At 45.5% G+C, this 15,409-nt stretch overlaps 1 protein-coding gene across 2 annotated transcripts in view; it reads left to right on the top strand.

Annotated features, from left to right (window-relative positions):
* Positions 1-4,515: 4,515 nt before the first annotated feature.
* Positions 4,516-15,409, top strand: part of LOC103129426 (transient receptor potential cation channel subfamily M member 1-like) — a 16,753-nt gene continuing 5,859 nt past the window's right edge. For both annotated transcript variants that reach the window (XM_016665055.1, XM_007540519.2), the window contains exons 1-17: positions 4,516-4,730; positions 4,804-4,904; positions 4,974-5,132; positions 5,223-5,357; positions 5,738-5,788; positions 6,411-6,551; positions 6,630-6,659; positions 6,743-7,035; positions 7,260-7,488; positions 8,065-8,193; positions 8,267-8,404; positions 9,640-9,768; positions 9,843-10,094; positions 10,356-10,530; positions 12,017-12,037; positions 14,626-14,770; positions 14,928-15,130. In XM_016665055.1, the coding sequence (XP_016520541.1) occupies positions 4,673-4,730; positions 4,804-4,904; positions 4,974-5,132; positions 5,223-5,357; positions 5,738-5,788; positions 6,411-6,551; positions 6,630-6,659; positions 6,743-7,035; positions 7,260-7,488; positions 8,065-8,193; positions 8,267-8,404; positions 9,640-9,768; positions 9,843-10,094; positions 10,356-10,530; positions 12,017-12,037; positions 14,626-14,770; positions 14,928-15,130 (2,389 nt within the window). In that variant the 5' untranslated portion in view covers positions 4,516-4,672. The remainder of the gene's footprint in view (positions 4,731-4,803; positions 4,905-4,973; positions 5,133-5,222; positions 5,358-5,737; positions 5,789-6,410; positions 6,552-6,629; positions 6,660-6,742; positions 7,036-7,259; positions 7,489-8,064; positions 8,194-8,266; positions 8,405-9,639; positions 9,769-9,842; positions 10,095-10,355; positions 10,531-12,016; positions 12,038-14,625; positions 14,771-14,927; positions 15,131-15,409) is intronic.

Raw genomic sequence — 15,409 nt, 5'->3', positions numbered from 1 at the left:
AATAAGTGCTGCATCATGATCTTTAACAGGACATAAGAAAACCTATAGCGTGGGAAGCGGGGCTGCCCTCTCCCCTGCACACCAAAGAAAACATTTGTGCGTGTGTGTCAGTCCACAATATGAGAAACCCACAGGATACGTCAGGCATTCCTTCAGACAATACCTCTGGAGGATGCTGAAAAGCTTGCGGTGTGTTATTTGGTGTTGGACAATAGAATAAGTGCTGCATCATGATCTTTAACAGGACATAAGAAAACCTATAGCGTGGGAAGCGGGGCTGACCTCTGCCCTGCACACCAAAGCATTTGTGTGTGTGTCCCTGCATAAGAGCGGGTAGATGCCTCTGAAGGAAAACAGTTTATTTGTTTTACTGCATTATTTATGGCATCACGACTAGTCAGTGCTGACTGAGGTTGTAATTTCCTTCATCCGTTCTGAAAACAGTCGCTTAAATTTTAAACTCTTATAGATACTTTTCTGTAACACCTGCTAGTGTGATACATTTCAGTAAAAGTTCCTCATCTGTAATTTTATTTCTTAAGAATATGTGACAGGGACTAAACAGGCCTCGTCAGGCTGCTCATATTTATCTTTCAGATTTCCCCGAAATTGAAAGTTTGTTTTGTTTTTTTTACAAAACACAACCAGGCTCCAAGAGTTGCTCCAACATGGGAAATTGTTTTGTTTCTTTTAAAATTATCTACAACTTTGTTCCTTGGTCCTAATGATGTTCACTAACAGACATACACCTTTTGTAATTGATCAGCTTATAAATGATCAATGTGAAGCATCAGTATGTGTTCAAGAAGATCACATCGGTCAGATTTAGTAAAATATTAAGATACTCAAAGGAATCAAAGTTATAGATCTCCTTTTCAGGGAACCTAAGCTGTATGAAAAGAATGATTTAAATATACTATGAAAATATTCAATTTGCAGAATCCTGATAATAAAACTTCAATTGTGAACTGAATGATTAGATTGCCTCCAGACACAAAAGAATCAACTGTTAATTAGTAACCATACTATGGAAATGACTAGCAAGATCTGAACAAACAAGAAACTTGACTACCTCAAGGGATTTCTCACGTAATGAACCGTCTGACTTTCTTTAGCCGACTAAATTTAATCTTACCACATTTTTTTGCCGTAGAGCAAACAGGTACTGAGTTTGAAGCGGGTCAGATGCTTCCAGCCGTCCCCATATAAAAGACAAGGGTAGTTACACTGTGCGATTTTGGCAAACATTCTTAAACTCATCCAAAATATTATTCAATGCAAAATATATTTTACTTTCTGCTTACAGCAGCAGCATGTATTTACTACACAGATTAAAGATACATGGTGTTGTTACTTGACATAGTTGTTCTGTTGTTCCGTAAGCTTTTCAGCATCCTCCAGAGGTATTGTCTGAAGGAATGCCTGACGTATCCTGTGGGTTTCTCATATTGTGGACTGACACACACGCACAAATGTTTTCTTTGGTGTGCAGGGGGTCAGGGGTCACTCTGCTGAACGCTGCACATCAAGAAGACAATCTGTTTAAAACCTGAGGTAGTTACAACATTCCTAGTGTATTTCAACATTGTTTAGAATATAGTATATTTATTTATTCACTATTCACTTACAAGTAAATTATTTGGTTTCTATTGGCTAATTCAAAGAGGTCCTGGCATCCGGTCACAGGAAGGGGGGCTAATATCATTTAATCCATCAAACTCCGATTAGAATTTGACAGAAGGGTGTCCATATATCTCTCTAATGGCTGCATCGTCCTGTTCAGTCCCTTATCGCTGCAACAATAAATCTCATTCTCATCACCCTGTCTGTGTCATCATTCATACTCCTGACAGCAGAAACCCTTTTTCTTGTCCTGTTCACACAGAAAACAGATCACACCCCTCCCCTGACAAACTCACCCTCTGACTCATGTTTTTCCATATATTTCTGAAAAATGTCAGACCTCAGCGCACATCATCTTTCTCTCATCGCTGTTAACACTGTGAGTGAGGTAGAGATATGAATCGTGGGAATATCGGAGACGACAAATAGCCCTCTCATATGCTTCAAACGGTTTTCGAATACGTGTCACGGTTCCTGAACAGGAAGGAGTTGTTCGAAGTGTTTTTTTGTGAGAAACAGGCTGGTTTAACAGGGGATTAATTACCATGGCAACAGAACACAGAGCAGAGGAGCCGCTTAGGACTACAAACCAGCAGCCATAACTGTAGTTCTATCTACGGCCAAGACTCAGTTAAAAGAGGCCTGAGCAGCATGTCAGAACTGTCTGTTACTATAGAGGAGGAGTTGGCTGGTATTCTGAACTACTTGTGCTTTGAGCATCATATAACTGATTTAACCCGATCTGTCATGAAGTGTCTGGTTGGTGGTGGTGAGGATAGACGCAGAGACCCAGGTTTCGGTGATGATGATGAACTCACAGTCCAAAACAGGCAGCACGGCAGAGAGACAGGCACACAGCCAAATACCGGTAGCAACTGATAAACAGGACTTGGAGACGAGAGCTAACGCAAACCAGGACTTAGCAGTTCAACTGGAGCGAACACAAGACGTCCAAACGACGTAAGACACAGTTAGACATAGACAATGACATAGACACACGACGAGGATCCGACGAGGAACACAGACAACAGGTGGGTTTAAATACAGACGGGGTAATCAAGGGAATGAGACACACCTGGGAAACAATCAACGGGAAGATGCAGAGACAAACTCACAGGGAACAGGACTACACAGAAACTCAAAAAATAAACACAGAAACACGGAACATGACACGATCTCTATTACACATGAAATTAGTGTGGCCATTTCAAATGAAGCTTACTGAAAAATTTCCAAATAAAAGCCTCAATAATCCTCTCAGGTAAGTGCACAACCGTAGGCGGTGTAATAATATTAGCCTTTTTTTTTTTTTTTTTTTTTTTTTTTTTCAGCATTTTCTCTCAGGTTATGGCACTTGCTTGCGCAAGCCAGTGCATTAGCATTTCACCTAAAATAAGCTTTTAGATCATTTTCTTACTTATTAGCGATGTTTAGTACACTGAATGGAGTAACTCAATGACAGACAACATGCTAGTGATGTCCCACATGCTACTGCTGGCAATCATGCAAACATGAGCATTTTGGCTCATTTTATCTTATTCATTAATTTTAAGAAAATGAATGGTGCAAGTACAGTTTATTCATCATGTTTCTGACTCTCCACAGGTTTTTGACTGCAATTTAGCTCAGCTTAGCATTGATGCTAATGTTGAGCATCAGAACGCTTTTCTTACCTATTAGCCATGTTTCGTATACTGAATGGAGTAAATCAGTGACAGACAACATGCTTCTAATGCCCCAAATGTTACTGATAGCATTCATGCTAACATTAGCATTTTTGCTAATTTTAGCTTTTGCATTAATTTTAACATACTAAATGGTACAAGTACAGCTTAGTAAACATGCTTCTGACTCTCCACAGGTTATTGACTACAATTTAGCTCTGCTTAGAATTGATGCTAATGTTTAGCATCAGAACGATTTTCTTACTTATTAGCCATGTTTAGTATACTAATGGAGTACATCAATGACAGACAACATGCTAATGATTCTGATGTTTTTAATGTTTTTATTTTTAATTTTATCTTTTTTTATCTCTTTATGTAAAGATGTTTTAAAGGTTTGAGTCTTTGTCAAATGGCGGTTTGACTAAAGAAGTTTTAAAGACATGTTCCCGACCACCCTGACCTAAAGATAGGATGTTTTAAAAATAGGATGTTTTAAAAATAGAGTTTTTATTTTTTGTCTACAATATTAATAGTAAAGGAGGAAAAAACATATAATTTAATTTTTTCTAAATGGAAAATCCCAAGCTATGCAGTGCGCACGGCCGTGCAGCTGCAGCATAATATGGGAGCCTGGAAAAGCGTCTGACAGTTAGCATCCAGCTAACAGCTCCATGTGACTCCGGGACGACGAGTCCGTACTGTCCTGGATCTGAGCCGGTTCTGACCCGTTCACTGCAACATTAACATAATGATGAAGGTTTTACATTTTATGCAGCACTTAACTGAGATTGTTCTGTCCATTTCTTTAATCCCACAATCCCACGCTTCTTCCACCGAACAGCTGCAGCAGCAGACCGACCAGCATGTAAAACAATCAGAGCATCAATTCGTTAAACTGATCTGCTGTCAGATTAACAGGATCACATGACCTCCACAAAGCTCAGGAAGCTCAAACAGGCAGGTTTGCTTTCAGAACAACATTAATCCAAACATCTCCTTAAAAAAGTCCATCAGAAATCCTCCAGAAGAATCAGCAGATCTTCATCCGGGAACCTTCAGGTTCTAGAAGTTCAGCATGGAGCCACTGCTGTTCTACCTGACAGCCCTGGCTCCAGGTGAGGCTTCTGTCCCCTGGTTGGGGTTAAAACCCCAGTAGATCAGCAGGTTCTGAAACATTTGATGCCTGAATGTGCTGCTGAAACCCTGATGAAGCTCTGACAGTCGCTCAAGGCCTTTTGAAGTAAAGAGCTTTCCTCCCAGCAGTCCTGCAGCGCCGCAGCTGCTTGGTGATGGAGCTGCTCTGATCCCCTCAGGAAGCTGACCGAGCAGCTGGAAGGAGAGCCCTGATTGGTTGTGTCTTTGTGCAGATCACCGTGTTCAGGATGGGCTCAGAGGGCCAGCAGGACATTGAGATGTCCATCCTCACAGCCCTGCTCAAAGGTAACCATGGCGATGAAGACGGCAGGTATTCTTCATTCAGAGGCAGCGAACCTGACCATCTTCACGTCTTCAGGTACAAACGCTTCTGCGTCCGACCAGCTGAGCCTGGCCCTGGCCTGGAACCGCGTGGACATCGCTCGGAGCCAGATCTTCGTCTACGGCCTGCACTGGCCCGTACGCGCTTCAGCGATCCTCAGTCTGTCAGGTGACCTTGTCTCTGACCTCAGCTTTTCTGTTCCTCAGCCTGCCGGCGCCGCGGCGGCCGACCGGCCCAGAAGCCCGGCGGCGCAGCGCCAACCGGCAGGAAAAGGAAAAGCCAGAGGAAAGAAGGGCAAAGGAGGGAAAGCCAAAGCAGAACCGCCGGAGGAAACCGACCCGCGGAAACTGGAGCTGCTCAGCTGGGTGAGAGAGCCGGGTCCACTAGAACCCGGCGTCGGGTCCATCAGAACCCTGAGCCGGGTCCAGGGTCTGACGGAGCCTCGTGTCGGACAGGTGAACTCCCTGGAACAGGCCATGATGGACGCTCTGGTTCTGGACCGGGTCGACTTTGTGAAGCTCCTGATTGAAAACGGCGTCAACATCCATCACTTCCTGACGATCCCGCGCCTGGAGGAGCTGTACAACACGGTGAGGCGGAACATGGCTGATGACACTCAGCGGGACTGAGCAAAATCAAATCAGATGTTGCTTATCGATCAGGTCATTGATAGTAATTAATGCACTTAAACCCGATAAGCTTTCAGAGTTTTACAGTAAATCGGTTGTTGAATCAAATTGAGGTTTTATTCAGACAAATTTAATCCACGGACAAAAGCTCTTTGTTTTGTCCTCTATCTCTTCTGCTGTTTTAACCTTAATCTGTCCAACGACATGCAAAGCTTTTAAAACAGCAGCAGCCACTCAGATTAGAGACGCTGCTCGCTGGCTGATGGTCCAGCTCAGGGATTAAGGCTTCAGGGTCACAATCACCAGAAAAGGTCAACCTCCAGTTGTCTTTGTTTCTGCAGAAGCTGGGTCCTGCGAACACGCTGCACTTTGTGGTACGAGACGTGAAGAAGGTGAGTTCTGTTACTGGTGACCAGTTTCCCCACTGAGCAGACACACTGGTTTCCTCTGAGCTCCTGATTGTTACACCCTAAGACTGAAGGCACATGATAACCGCACATTAATGCACAGTGACATCCAGAGTCAACTCCAGGAGTGAGCTCACACAAGCAGCTGTTACTGTCAGCCTGGGAAGGTCAAAGGTCATCTCCAAACCATTTGAGGCTTGTTACCATCCAGCAAGAAAACATCTCTTCAGCTGCCAGAGGTCAGAGCATGAAACTCAGAGAAATTAACAGATTTTACAGGCCTCAGTTAACAGGACAAAGGTTAAAGGTCATAGCACTGAAAGCCTCTGCTCTCAAGAAACAAGATGGCCACCAGCCTGAGGCCTCTGCTCTCAAGAAACAAGATGGCCACCAGCCTGAGGTTAGCAGAGACCATGTCCTCTGGACAGACGATACCAGAGTGGAGATGAACCAAGATGGAGGAAACTAGATCAGAATAAACTCCTCACTCCAGCTGTAATCCCAGAGTTCTTCAGGTCCATTAGGGTTCTGGTTCCTCTGGTCTAAAGAGAAGGGCAGAGCAGCAGATTGATTTCCTTCTTCACTAAAGTCACTGATGTGTGTTCAGGGAAATCTTCCTCCAGATTACCAGATAACTCTGATTGACATTGGGCTGGTTCTGGAGTTCCTGATGGGGGGGGCCTACCGCTGCAACTACACCAGGAAGAACTTCAGGACACTGTACAACAACCTGTACGGTCTGAAACGAGTGAGTGAGGAAGGAGAACCTCAGCAGACCCCAGACCAGTCTGATCCGTTTGCTCATCTCCATGTTTCTGTCTTGCAGCCCAAAGCTCTGAAGCTGCTTGGGATGGAGGTGAGGATGTGTCGCTGCCAGTCTGAAAGGGAAGGAGTGAGGGAGAGGAAGAGTCGGTCAGCTATTCTGAATTCTGTCTGTAGGACGATGAGCCGCGGCCAAAGGGAAAAGGGAAGAAGAACAAGAAGAAGGAGGAGGAGGTGGACATCGATGTGGATGACCCTGAGGTCAGCAGGTTCCAGTATCCCTTCCATGAGCTCATGGTGTGGGCTGTGCTGATGAAGCGCCAGAAGATGGCGCTGTTCCTGTGGCAGCGGGGCGAAGAGGCCATGGCCAAAGCTCTGGTGGCTTGTAAGCTGTACAAGGCCATGGCCCATGAATCCTCCCAGAGCGAGCTGGTGGATGACATCTACCAGGACCTGGAGAACAACTCCAAGTGAGTCCACACCGGCCAGGTCCGTTTCTGGTTCCATGTTTGGACCACAAGTTCTGTTCCTGGTCGTGGTTCTGTGGTTCTGAATGAAGCCAGTGTTTCAGGAGAGCCCTCAGGTCCACCTCCTACTCCAAGCTGACTCATGTCTGCTGATCTATCAAGAACATGCTGTGAAAAATGCGTTGTTGTACATAACATGAAAATGGCGCCGCTGTGTTTCTGTTTAGGGAGTTTGGTCAGCTGGCCTATGAACTGCTGGATCAGTCATACAAACACGACGAGCAGTTGGCCATGAAGATGTTGACCTACGAGCTGAAGAACTGGAGCAACTCCACCTGCCTGAAACTGGCTGTAGCTGCCAAACACAGAGACTTCATCGCTCACACCTGCAGCCAGATGCTGTTGACCGACATGTGGATGGGCTGTCTGAGGATGGGCAAGAGCAACAGCCTGAAGGTACAACAGGAAACACAAACAGCAACACGTACACCAGTCCGTTTGTCTCATGAACAATCAGAAACATTTTAATCTTCTACAAAAAAGTTGTAGAACAACAACAAGAACAATCTGAGGGACTCCAGCAGTGCTTCCACATAAAGGCTTCATCATGGCTCATTCCCTGTCCTCACAGAGACCATGTTAGGTGTATCCTAACGGTTTGTCATCGTTCAGACTATGTCCTCACAGATCCGGCGTTTTGAGACCAGAAATTATCATTTTTGAAACCACGCAGGTCCCAGAGTGAATGTTTCTGTGAGGCAATGTGCAATCTCTCTACTCCGCTTGCGCCTCACTCTCCCAAATAAAACATATGGCGTTGTTCTGTGCTTTTGGCTTTCCCTTGTAGTGTTACAGCGCCACCCATTGGCCTGGCTCACCCAGGCCAATGGGTCAGCCAGGCCTTTTCAGTGGTGCATTTTCAGTGGAGCTAGGCACATTTTTCTTAGATGTTTGCAATTTTTTCTGTGTTCATCACTGTGTAGAAGGAGTCTTAGTTTTGCTAACCTTCTGTCTTTTTTTAATTGACCTCAGGTGATTTTAGGAATTATTTTCCCCCCCGCCATCCTGCTCCTTGAATTCAGACTTGGAGATGAAACTTCTCACCATTCATGGAAAGAAAACACTGCTGGGAAAACTAAAGACGAGAATAAATCCAACAAGGTACAAATCAAGCAGAGTAGGTGTTGTTAATGCCATTATCAAAGCAGTTTGAGTCACGGCTCATCGTTTTCAGGATGCCTCCTCCAGTGCTGACACAATGTCCAAGAAAGGAGATGAAGAAGAGAACCAGAAGAAGAACCTGAGGATCCCCATTGGGAGGAAGATCTACGAGTTTTACAACGCCCCTTTCACCAAGTTCTGGTTTAACACGGCAAGTTCACTTCACCTTCAAGATAGAGAAACTTTTATTAATGTTTGGTGATATTGACTGGACTCTCATAAATCAGAAACATTCAGTTTGTATTCTGTGGTTTTTATCTCATATATGGAGAGCTTCCTCTTTCGACAAAGGTTTGAGAACATGAAGTGCGTTTCTGGTTTGTAACTGAAAAAACTGGGCTTTTTCCGTGGACTCATGTTGACTGTAGTGGCACAAAAGCATAATCAGACTAGGAGAAATTATGTTAGCAATTCTGCAGAATTGTACTGAAAGCTGGGTTATACTAAATATCCAGTGACTGAGTTGTTTCTGGTTTCAGAATATCACTTTTGAAGTTGAAACTATTTTTTTATTTACCACTGGTTAGATGTCAGATAAACACGAAGCAGCAGCAGAATCCATAACACGGCCCGTTGGGTTTCTTTAAGATGTAACGTCGAGTGAGGAGCGGAGCACAAAAAGGAGAGTCAGCTCCTCTGACGTTAAAAACATGAAATGCTTTGATCCTCCGGTAATTGGTCTCTGCCTGAAGTCAAGAACTTCTTGTGTCTGGTTGTCTTGCTCCAAAGTTTGGCAGGACGCAGCAGAGTTGTGAGGGCAGGACTCTAATCTGTTCTGGTGTAGAGAAAGCAAACTGAACAGGGAAGCTTTCAATTTATGTTTACGTTCCAAATAATCTTCTGTCGGGTTGAGACAGATGATCGGAACCGTAATGTGAAGCTACTTCTCACTAGGAATCAGGTTCATCAAGGATTTGACTAGGGTACCACTTGGATTCTCACAAACACCCTGGTGAACTCCCCAACCCAGACTCCAAACTCCCTGGATGGACCAAATATGCCTTGTGTCATGTTTTAGAGCAGGGGTGGCCAAGTCCAGTCCTCGAGAGCCACCATCCTGCAACTTTCAGATGCATCCCTGCTTCAACACACCTGAATCAAATGAATGGCTCGTTATCAGGCCTTTGTAGAGCTGATCCCGGTCTGTTGGAGTAAGGATACTTCTAAAACTTGCAGGATGGTGGCTCTCGAGGACTGGACTTGGCCACCCCTGTTTTAGAGGGAGACTATGTCTGATGGGTGGACAACTTTGTGCCAGTAACTGTCTGAAGATTGTTATTCGTTCCTCTGGTCAATTTCTTTTCCCAGATTTGACCCTTATGTCCTGTCAGAATCACCTACACTGAAGAATTGGATTACTTTGTGCTGATGAACTCTTTGTTTCAGATCTCATACCTGGTGTACCTCATGCTCTATAACTACATCATCCTGGTGAAGATGGAACGCTGGCCCTCTCTGCAGGAGTGGATAGTCATCTCCTACATCATCACCCTTGGGCTGGAGAAAGTCAGACAGGTAGGGGTTTCTCAGTGAGATCATGACTGCTGTGTTTCTTTGGTTGAGAACCCTGACAGTCTTTCTGCTGTTAGATCCTCATGTCAGAGCCAGGGAAGCTGAAACAGAAGATCAGTGTGTGGTTGGAGGACTACTGGAACATCACTGACCTGGTGGCCATCTCCGTCTTCCTGCTTGGCCTCCTGCTGCGGCTCCAGGGCGAGCCCTCCATGGGCTATGGACGAGTCATCTACTGTGTTGACATCATCTTCTGGTACATCCGAGTCCTTGACATCTTTGGAGTCAACAAGTACCTGGGCCCCTACGTCATGATGATCGGCAAGATGGTAGGGTGGAAAAACCTGCGATATGTGATGTGTATCTTTAACCAAGGCTCTGACACAGTGGACTGAGAAGACATTCAGAAACCCCAGAGGGCTGTTGATCCACACTGCTTTCAGAGATTACAGAAAGATGTGGATTCTTGGAGGGAACTAAGCTTTAGCACAGAGCTATAGCACCACAAAGTTCTAAATAAAGTTGGAAGTTTGAGTTTGTAGCTTTAAATTTATCAAGCTTTTTGTCATCCGTCTCCTGTGTGTCTCCAGATGATTGACATGCTGTACTTCGTAGTCATCATGCTGGTGGTGTTGATGAGTTTTGGGGTGGCTCGGCAGGCCATCCTCCATCCGGATGAGGAACCCACATGGCGCCTGGCCAGGAACATCTTCTACATGCCGTACTGGATGATCTACGGAGAAGTGTTTGCAGACTCCATAGACCGTAAGACTAGCGTCCATAGTAAGCCATCTGTTAATCTTCCCTCAGTCTCCCCATCCTGGTCATGTGGTCCCTTCCTTTCCTGACCTCCAGTCTCTGTTTCCATCTTGGTCTTCACTGTCTCCCACCTGCCCTCCTCATGTTGCTTCTGTCCATAAGGACTTCTCCTTCTTTGCCACTTCTCTCTACCTTCTCTTTTCCAACACTCACCTCATCTTCTCACTCATCCTCGCCATTCTGCTCCTCTGCACAGCAGGGGGCAGTAGCAACACGGCTGCTGTATTCAGATAAAAACTAGCATGGATTCGCTACACCTGCAATTGAATTTCACCTGTTTGTAAAGTAAACTTGAAATACCTTTTATTGTTTAAACTGAGCTGGACCCAAAGTTTCTGGAGAACTTTCTAAATAAATATTTCCAACAGCATCAGAAGAACAAAGTGTTTGAGTTCAGATGACAAACAGAAAATCCAGTTAAATAAAATAATATCACATTGGCTCCACATTGAAGACTGATCGAGCATTAAATTGACATCACACACACATCACTTCAATCACCTGTTAGCCCAGTCAGCCAATCACAGCTCAGCAGCTCAGTGCATCATAATGACAACACTGGGCGATGTCAGGAAGGGACAGCTCTGGAAGGAATACTGCAGAGGTCAAAGGTCAATGCTCAGAGTCTCTCTAGACAGAACTGGAAGGAAATATCAGCTTAGAAGCCCGGCCTGGTGGTTCTGCAGGTAAAACGGACCCGGCAGAACCTTCCAAACGTTTCCAGTCAGTTATCTGTCATGATTTATGGACCGAAATGCAGAAGTGGTGGATTTGAGATGATTTGGTATTTTAATGTAGAAATGATGAAAAAATAATCTTACAAAAAAAAAGTGGGAACCAGAGCTGAACAAACCAGTGAGGAGGACAGGAACGATGGAGCGAGCTGATTGGCTGACAGGTTGCAGGTGAGGAGAGAGAGACAGAATGGCACAAAGGGCGAGTAAGCAAACAAAATGAATCTCACTGTAACAAAGAATAACTAGACATAAAAAATAAACCATCTAAAATACCAAAGTGCAGAGGGAGCGTAAACAAGCTGATCTAATCACAGAATAAGAGACTAAAAAACACAGAGCAACAAAAAAAAATCCAAACTTTGAACCCAAACAACCCCAGATTCATCCACCAGGTGCTTTCAGCTAAAATCAGGTGAATCTGTCTGCAGAGCTTCAAAGTTTTTCCACCTGAACAACATTTCCTTCCTCATCTGATCACAAAGTTCTCCAGAAGTATTTGGCAGCTCCACCACGATTTAGCAGAAGATATTCTTGATGTTGATGCAAATATGGACAGCAGGTGGCAGCATTGCCTCATTTTCACCTGGAAGACACTTTGCTCTAAATTGCTAAATTGGTTTAAGGTGTGAGTTGTTGGTGTTTGTCTCAGATTAATGATGCGTTTCTTCTGCCTCTCCTCTGCTGCCGATGGACAGTTTATGCCATGGAAATTAACCGTAAGCAAATATGAACATTTCTGCCGTTTTCTGTCAAACTGTGGCCAAAGCTTCTCAGTCCAGTCTCATTCACTCTTTGTTCCATGTAATCAACTTGTTCCAGACAATTTATGCTTCAGTCTGTCATGCTGATCAAACACGGGCTTTTCAAAATAAGAGCATATCTTTAACCTACTCCATTCTTGTAGCTGATCAGCTTTGAACTTAATTTCCATCCTCCGGTTCTGCAGAGCTAAACGTTACACAACCACCATATTTTTCTAATTCAAGTTTGTCACAAACAGAAACTTTTATTCACACCGAATTACAAAGAGAGTTGAATATTACAGAAAAGACTTTTAAGTGGGAGAAAATCTGAAATCCAAAGAGTTAATGTTGTCCGGTTTCTTCATAGGTGGAAGGTCTTTGGTTCAAATCCTAGTTAGGCCAACATTAGTGATGGGACTTCACTAATGTTGGCTCCCCAATCTTCAGGATCGCTGAAATGATCTGCATTTTAAAGCCATTTCATTTCTAATATAATTTCATATTAATAGTTCTTGAGGGTGAAGTTCACCCAAAAATTTGAATCATGGGTATTAATGCAGTTTGCATAGTAGAAAAAAAAATCTATATTTTTTATAAAATATAGAAATCCATCATTTTCATCCTCTTATCCGGGGTGGGGTCGCGGGGGCAGCAGCCTAAGTAAGGAGGCCCAGTCTTCCCTCTCCAGCCTCTTCCAGCTCCTCCAGGAACCCCAAGCCGTTCCCAGCAGAGAAACATCGTCCCTCAGCGTGTCCTGGGTCTCCCCTCCTCCCGGTGGGACCTGAACTCCTCACCAGGGAGGCGTCCAGGAGGCATCCTGACCAGATGGCCGAGCCTCAACTGGCTCCTCTCGACGTGGAGGAGCAGCGGCTCTACTCTGAGTCCCTCCTGGATGACCGAGCTTCTCTCTCTAAGGGAGAGCCCAGCCACCCTGCGGAGGAAACCCGTTTCGGCCGCTTGTATCCGGGACCTCGTTCTTTCGGTCATGACCCAAAGCTCATAATCATAGATGAGGGTGGGAACGTAGATCCACTGGTAAATCGAGAGCTTCGCTTTTTCACTCAGCTCTCTGTTCACCACGACGGATCGGTACGGCGCCCGCTCCACGGCAGACGCTGCACCAATCCACTGTCGATCTCCCGCTCCCCTCATTTGTGAACAAGATCCCCAGATACTTAAACTCCTCCATTTGGGGCAGGACGACCCCCCTGACCCGGAGAAAGCTCTCTACCCTTATCAAGACCACGGCCTCGGATTTGGAGGCACTGAGCCTCATCCTGGCCGCTTCACACTCGGCCGCGAACCGCTCCAGTGAGAGCTGCAGATCACGGCCTGATGAAGCCAACAGGACCACATCATCCACAAAAAGCAGAGATGCGATCCTATGGCCGCCAAAACGGATCCCCTCAACACCTCGGCTGGTCAGAGATTCTGTCCATGAAAGTACAGAACAGAATCGGTGACAAAGGGCAGCCTTGGCGGTAAAAAGTGTTGGTGCTGTACTGCTTCCCCCTTGTGAGATGCCTGGCTCCAGGGTGGGGCCCCAGTGACCCCCGTCCAGGCAAGGGAACACTGAACCCAAGCTTCTCACTCATCATAAGGGGTCGTCGGGCTGCGTTGTGTCTGGCTCCTCACCTAGGACGTGTCTGCCTTACCAGGGGCATGGGGCCCCCGACAGCACAGCTTCGATCTGTGGGACACTGAAACCCCTTCACCACAATAATGTGGCAGCCCATGGAGGGGAAAGTATAGAAACATAAATGTTAAATATTCCTAGTGTTTGTATTAACATTTTAGTGCTATTTTCAAAATAGAAACAAAATGTAACAAGCAGTTGAGAAAAAAGTTAACCTGAGTTTCTTTGGTAGAAACAAAAAATGTTGTCATAATAATTAAGACTCCAGCAGTAATCTGTTATGGTGAGGGAACCGTATGAATATTATCCAGAGACGCAAGCAAGAAGAAGGTGGCGCGTCGAGATCCTCCTCATCCTCCTGCATCAGAGTCGCCATGACACTGACCCAAACAGACCCAAAGACCCTTACATGTGTTTTATTTATTCACCAATTAAATCAATCTAATTTTAAATTAAATACTTTAGTAACGGCTTCTGCCGTGTGTGAAGATCATCATATCAAGCAAAGACTTTTGTTCCGGTAAAGAACCGTTCAAAGGAATCGATTGGTGGAGTTTGATCTCCCTTTTCATGTGGGGATTTTCTCCAGGTACTCTGACTTCCATCTAGCTCAAAGTTACATGGAGGCTTTAAATAGTCTCAGGTGTTTGCTCGGTAAGCCTCTGGTTCTGGGATGCCTGAAGGAACACCTACGGCACCACGCAGGGGCCAACGGGGGTAGAAAGAGACCAATGGCTGGAAAGATGCTAGCTGAGAAGGTGAGTCCGAAGAGAAGTCAGGTGACTGATGGTTCTGATGAGAACAAGCAGAACCGGGCTATGTTCCTGAGGACAGATTGGCCTTCAGCTGCAGGGAACCTCCAGTCCATCAATGAAGTCGTGAAGACTGTAGAGGGATTGGCACTAACGTATCCGTCTGTTTTCAGCTCCATGTGGAGACAACATGTATGATGAAGATGGGAAGAAGCTTCCTCCATGTATTCCTGGAGCCTGGCTGACTCCGGCCATCATGGCGTGTTACCTGCTGGTGGCCAACATCCTCCTGGTCAACCTGCTCATCGCCGTCTTCAAGTTAGTTCACACTTTCAGCAGGTCGCAGATCCAACAGGATCTACAGAAGGCAGCAGCCAGACGCTGCTTTCAGTCAGACCAGATGCTTTTACATGGAGCATAGATATTTCAGACACATTTCCAGACACTGCTGCTATCGCAACCGTCTCTTCCACAGCAACACCTTCTTTGAGGTGAAGTCCATCTCCAACCAGGTGTGGAAGTTCCAGCGGTACCAGCTGATCATGACCTTCCACGACCGCCCCATCCTGCCGCCGCCCCTCATCGTCTTCCCCCACATCTACATCGTCCTGAAGAGGCTGTGCTGCACCTGCAGGCGAAAGCCAGAGGGGGAGCGGGACGACCGCGCGCGGCGGCTCCGTAAGAAATACAAACCACTGGGGACCTGAAGGTCGTCACACCTGAGAAAACAGAGAAATTAATCAGCTGCTGGTAAAGAAACCATGGCTGCAGACTCAGGCGCTGGGCCAGGAACTCAGAACCACTCACACATAAATTCAGGAGCCACCACTAGCTAGTATGCTATGTGCACAGTGAGTTTATAGAAAGATGGATACATTCCTTAACGTCCAAGAAATGACTTGACAAGAGTAAACTCATATAATTTGAATTGAAATGATGCTGAGAAAAATATGGTAA

Source organism: Poecilia formosa, unplaced genomic scaffold, assembly GCF_000485575.1.
Source record: "Poecilia formosa unplaced genomic scaffold, Poecilia_formosa-5.1.2 Scaffold544, whole genome shotgun sequence".
Classification (NCBI taxonomy): domain Eukaryota; kingdom Metazoa; phylum Chordata; class Actinopteri; order Cyprinodontiformes; family Poeciliidae; genus Poecilia; species Poecilia formosa.
The sequence above is the reverse complement of the archived record's forward strand: the minus strand, read 5'-3'. Positions and strand labels throughout refer to the sequence as shown.